This window comes from Piliocolobus tephrosceles, chromosome X, assembly GCF_002776525.5.
Source record: "Piliocolobus tephrosceles isolate RC106 chromosome X, ASM277652v3, whole genome shotgun sequence".
Taxonomy (NCBI): Eukaryota; Metazoa; Chordata; class Mammalia; order Primates; family Cercopithecidae; genus Piliocolobus; species Piliocolobus tephrosceles.
Genome location: NC_045455.1, coordinates 72,532,942 through 72,538,941, shown reverse-complemented (window position 1 = coordinate 72,538,941; position 6,000 = coordinate 72,532,942). Strand labels below are relative to the sequence as shown.

General features: G+C 43.4%; 1 protein-coding gene across 4 annotated transcripts in view; it reads right to left on the bottom strand.

Moving 5' to 3' along the window:
* Nucleotides 1-3,317: 3,317 nt before the first annotated feature.
* Nucleotides 3,318-6,000, bottom strand: part of TSC22D1 (TSC22 domain family member 1) — a 145,761-nt gene continuing 143,078 nt past the window's right edge. For all 4 annotated transcript variants that reach the window (XM_023187438.3, XM_023187439.3, XM_023187441.1 and 1 more), the window contains 2 exons: nucleotides 5,850-5,901; nucleotides 3,318-4,671 (listed from right to left, as the gene is read on the bottom strand). In XM_023187438.3, the coding sequence (XP_023043206.1) occupies nucleotides 4,414-4,671; nucleotides 5,850-5,901 (310 nt within the window). In that variant the 3' untranslated portion in view covers nucleotides 3,318-4,413. The remainder of the gene's footprint in view (nucleotides 4,672-5,849; nucleotides 5,902-6,000) is intronic.

Here is a 6,000-nt window from a genome sequence, read left to right as displayed (position 1 = left end):
GAACTTCAAAGAAATTGGAAGATCGAGCAACACAGTGCTTGAATGTCCATATGGCAACTGGATGGAGCTACATAGCACTGTCCCTGTTAGCTGAGCACACTCCCCAAATGCCACAGTCACTACCACGTCCTACTGCTTACCTCACTCACTCAAGAAGCTTCTCCACCATATCCCACAGACACTGGGGTCCTGAACACCTGGTCTAAAGCACAGACCTCTGTTGTAATACTGCACATTTTTAAACGGCTACTGAACCTTCCAAGTAGCTGTTGCCAGAACCTGATCCCCAAGCCTAGCGACTTCAGGCCTGTCCGGCACTCCATAGCACTGGTTTACATAGAACCTTTTTCTGTAATGAAGTTAATAATTTAAGATCTATATACTCTACCTGTAATCATTTACTTCCAATATTATTTTTGTAATATTGAAAATATTGGACAGTGAAACGTGGACAATTCCCAACGAATCCCTTCTCTAATTCACAGACATGAAACAGCAGCCTTTTGCTATTATTTCTTTGATACAGAAAAAAATGGTGTGTTTCTATCTGTATTCTAAAGGATACCATTCCCATGTGTGTTTTCACAGTAAAGTTTAAACAGTCACTACTATTACCAAATACTAAATCAAAAGCTATTAGAAAATAAAGCTGCCACACCTTTATCCCTATGAAAAATACAAAATAAAATACATAAACACACATAAACAAGCAGATGAATGACTCAGAAATAATAGTAATGGTTAACATTCCTTGAACCCACCTCACTCTGAATCCGTCTCTGTGCTGACAGTTTCCCAGCATTAGCCTCACAAAACCCCTATGGAGACAGCATGTCCCCATTGTAAGCATGAGGAAACAGAGAACGAGGAACTTGCCTGAGGTCACTTAGCTAGTAACTAGCAGAGGAGCTAGGAGTAAAACCAAATTAATTTTAGTCATTAAGTTAAATGAACAAACAAAAACAGTGCGCGCACACACACACACACCCCCTCCCACCAAAAGTTAGAATAATAAAATAAAGTCATTATCAAATGCAGAGGACTGCAGCATCTGTGGCTAGACATGATCTTTGTGACCTGATCCAATCCTTATTTCACACACGAGAACTCAGGTCTGAAGGATTCCGTTCCTGGTCCAAAGGTCAAACAGCTGATGACTGCAGGCCCAGGCCTGGCAGGCAGAAGCCTGCCTCTCAGCTCAGGGTCCTCCCACACACCAGTGCAGGAACCTATTGCACCCTCTGCTTCCAGGTTCTATCGGTGGGCACAGATCTCCACTTTCAGGCAATTTTACCTAACAGGGGGAGGAAACTTGATCTTCTCTGCCTCCGTTTCTAATCGTAATGCCACAATTGCTGCCTGAATGGATTTGAGGTTGACATCTAAAAGCAGTCGTCAGGCCCTGGTAGTTTCAACAACTTATTTCACACAAAGCAAGAGCAGAGTAGTGTCTATATAGATTAATTTTCATTCCTAATTTTAGTTATAATTAACTTTTATACATTTCTTGTATAAATTTAAAGCTGTTCTGGCATTGCGTATTTATCCCATGATGAAAAATAAATTTTCGCTTTTAAAGTACGCAAAAAATGCACACAATTACTGAAATATAAACACTGTTCATTTGAAACAGAAAGTAGACGTTCATTAAAATCCTGTAAAATTCCTTCTATTTCTCCTTCACTGAACGGGGGTTTCTCCTGCTGCAACTGATGTCATGAACACTCGGTGCTGGTACAGCATGCCATTCCCCTTAAAAATCTTTCCTTCTCCACAGAACATAAGTGCAACGTAATCAGTTATATAATAACCCACAGGCCAGTAAGAGCCACACTCAGGTCTACAAGCAAGTAGCAAAATGCCTTTTTAAATTACCTTAAATACGTTTAAATATAAGTCAATAACTTCAAGTATGTTTAGTAACTACTCAAATGAGGAACATGTATGGAAAGATCTTTTAATAATTCACATTTCACAAACAACATTCAGCTACCAAAATTTCATGAGTCTCATATTTTTAATAAAAAGACCCAAAGTTCCATTAAATAATGGAGGAAAAAGTTCTCCACCATCTTAATACACTGACATGAGATTTTTTAAATTTTCCACGATTACCACCTGTGGTATTTTAAGGATCTTCATTAAAAACATAAAAAATGAATTCGCTAGGCATTTCTATTCACTATGGTTTTCTTTTTCAAGGAAATGTAATTACTACGTAAGTATTCCTTTATTAAAGTTGAAGTTATATAACCAACAAGCCAATACGACAAAGATTTTTTTTCAAGTCCTCTTCAAATTCCCCCAAAATATCTTTATGACAACTGCTATCAGCCTATGGCAGTGAGCCATCCATCATTTCAATAGGAGGCCCGTGTCACCACTTTATAATGCATGCACATTATCAAACAATTCTTTTCAGGGAGCTCGGATGTCCTATTCACTTCTCAATCTCCCACCAGCTCTAGATTAGAGAAATGAAGGATTCGGAAAGTTGTCCTTGTCCTGCAAGGACTTAGACAAGCCTTAGAGCTTGAGATTGGCATACTTCCCACTGGGCAGGGGGCCACTGCTGAGGTCCCAGGTTGATAGATTGCACAGCTGGTAAACCCACCCATTCACTTGCTCGCTCACATTACTCCTACTGCAGAGGAGGATCCCTCAGGCTCGCTCCTCAGGTGCCAATCTGCTTCAGGATTCCTTTGTGGTTTTAATTTTGGTCTATTTTATAGTCATGCGGAATCAACTGCAAGGACATCCTTACTCATGCGGTCCTACCCCAAATCATCTTTTGCTTAGACAAAACCAATTATTATCCCAGGAGCTAGAAGCTCATCCTACACTAGGAGAAACATCCCAACCCAGGGTGACAGGGTTCTTAAAGTGGAAATCAGCTTCTCCAACTTCAGTCTTTTGATCCTAGATCTGCTTATTGCAATTATACAAATAAGGCTCCTTCTTCGTCTGTCAGTTCAACAAAAAGTGGAAGATCAAGATTTTCATGGACTCCTAGAATTTTAAAGCCAAAGGGGAATGTAAGAGATTCTTTCAAACCCCCACATCCGTCCAGGAGGGAAGCAACCTGTCCAAGTCACACAGTAATTAGAATTGAGCTGGACTCCTCCACTGTCTCTTCCCTTACCAGCTGAACAATGCAGTGTCAATTTCCTTTTACTTGATGTAGTCAAATCATGCCCCGACTTTTCCAACCATTCCACTCCCCTTCAGGATTTTACTAGTCAAACTGTTAAACTTTACCTGGAAACAGTTGTGGAAATGATTGCCATTATATTAACAGGGTCATATGAAAACACTTGTTTATCAACATTTTATATGCTTTATTGAAAGTTGACAAGTGCAACAGTTAAATACAGTGACACCTTACAACTGTGTAGAGAACATGCACAGAAACATATGCATATAACTACTATACAGGTGATATGCAGAAACCCCTACTGGGAAATCCATTTCGTTAGCTAGAATTGAGCATTTTTCAAAGTATTCAACCAGCTCAATTGAAAGACTTCAGTGAACAGGGATTTACTTCAGGGTATTCAGCAGCTGGATTTCAGATTACACAAAGTGAGTAACTGTGCCAAATTCTTCAAATTTCTTTCGGTGTGGTTTTTGTCATGTAGCAGTTTTTATGTAGATCTATATATAAAAGTCCACACCTCCTCAGACAGCCAATGAAACACCTACATTTCAATCTGTACAACCTAAATAGTAGTTACAGTCCTCTATTGTACAAAATAGTTACACTACATACACAAATATACAATAAGCAAAACAACCTTCATGGTAAGATAGCCTAGGTCCCAGCTACCTGTCACCATTTTGTCACTCTCATAGTTTTGTGTCATCCACTGTTTGAGAAGAGGCACAGTACTATTGTTTTTTATGGATTTTGGTGACAGTCGTCAAATTTGTACAGAGAACTCTGTTCCCCCTCATTTTAGTCTTTTTACCCTCCTTTCAAGCTCCTCCTGGGGGGAGGAGAGAGGCGAGTCCTGTGAGGAGCTCCATCGCTTCACAACCCCATGTAGGACACTAAGCGCAAGCAGGAGAGAGAACCCTTGGAAGTGAGGGGTGGGGAGCCGGAAGGGATGGAAAGGCACACAGCTCCTGAGCATGAATTAAACCATTTCTCAGATATCTGCCAAGCTGCATGAGGTCCCAGTATATCCATGCTAATTCTCGGATTAACCTTTAATTCACCCAACTAAGAAATTTCTCCAAGCCATAAGCATATGAGTGTTTAATACTGGAAAAGAGAGAATGGCGTATGTCAGTCTCACGTCTCTTTCGCAGCGAGCAATGAAATGGGTGACTGTGGAGGCAGATTCTCCCTAGCACATCTTCTCCGTCTGTTCAGTTCACACGCAGCAGCCAGTTCTGCGGGGGCATAGGCAGCTATGCAGTTGGTCCTGAGCCCTGCGATGCTGGCTGGGCGGGGGGCTGTGTGGTGCCCTGTGGCTGGGTGGTGGCAGGTGGGGAGCCAGTCTGCAGCTGTGCCTGAAACTGGGCAAGCTGCTCAGGACTGGCCAGTGTCTTCAGCAGATTGTTCTCCTGCTCCAGCTGGGAATTTTTCTCTATTAGTTCTTTGATTTGCTCTTTGAGGACCTCCACTTCTTCTCTGACCGCATACATCAAATGGCTTTTCACTAGATCCTGCAAAGAAGAGAGAAAAGGTTTAACTCACTGTTTGCTATTTTCTGGACTCTGAGTTTCTAAGACATTATTTTATATGGCTCTCCGTATTTACATATTCCGCCTTTAAAGTTCGTTCAATGACACTTGGGGAAATCTGAATACAGCCATGACTGTACAATACTTGAGTTTAACGTATAAACAATCAAGCTTTGTAAAAGTCTGTGCTTCTCTACAGACGTTGGCCAGAAACGCCCAAGTCCAGTTTCCTATCTGAGACTGGGCCAGAGCCGGGCGCTGGGTCCCCGAGTGAGACCAGCAGCGGGGATGTCCAGGCCACAGCGCGCCCACCCCGTCCGCGCCCCCAGGCCCCGCCCCACGCTCGCCCGGAGCTGCCTCCTTCAGCACCGGCTGCAGCCAGTTCCTACCGAACATGTTGCCGCATTTTCTTCCCTCCACCCCGCCCCCCCCCCCCCCCCCCCCCCCCGCTTTTCGTGATTAAGCTGACATCACAGAAACCTGGGTAGACGTCGCAGCCAATGGGAGCCCGAGTTATTTATAGCTCCGAATTAAAGGTTCAGAGTTTGCCTAGCAACAGTGGGCAGAGAATCCCGTGAGAAGAGCCACAGGCGCTGCTCCAATAACAAAGAACGGCCAAGGCGGAAATAAAAAATAGGAGAAATCCAGGCGCAGGCTAAGAAAACAAAACTTTTCTCCGATTCTTCTTCATTGTGCAGGAGCCCGCGCCACCGGGGACCCGTTTGTGCACCGTCTAGAAGGCCCTTACCCAGGATCCCGACTTCTGGGGCCCTCCCCACCTCCCGGCTCCCTAGTAAAATGTTAGGATTCCTAGTAAAGCCACATCGCTAAAGGTGTGCTCACGAGCAGCCATAGGAGACACTGGGCCAGTGCTTGCTTCCCTAATAAATCCCCAGCAAAAAGGGTCACCGTGAGAAAATCCCCTTGTGTGAAACCAGTCCCGGGAAGGAGATTATTTAATAGCCGCAGGGCCCCTTTCTCCCTCCACGGCCGCCGTGTTAGGTGGCTCCACGCTGGCCGAATGGAGACAGCGCCGGCATTTCTACGCGCATCAAGAGCAATCAACATCATCTTAACTTCGGGATGCACTGGTTCCACAAAACATCTTATTTTTGTGCTGTGCCCACATTTACTATAAATGATTTTTCATCAGTACATACCATAGCTTGCTCGATTTTGTTGTCAATAGCTACCACACTTGCACCAGAGGAGCTGAAAAAGAGGAGGGAAAAAGGTCATCGATAAACGGAATTTATCTTAAGCGTTCAAGATAAAAAGGATCTTCCAATTTTGTGATATTGCTAGCATCAT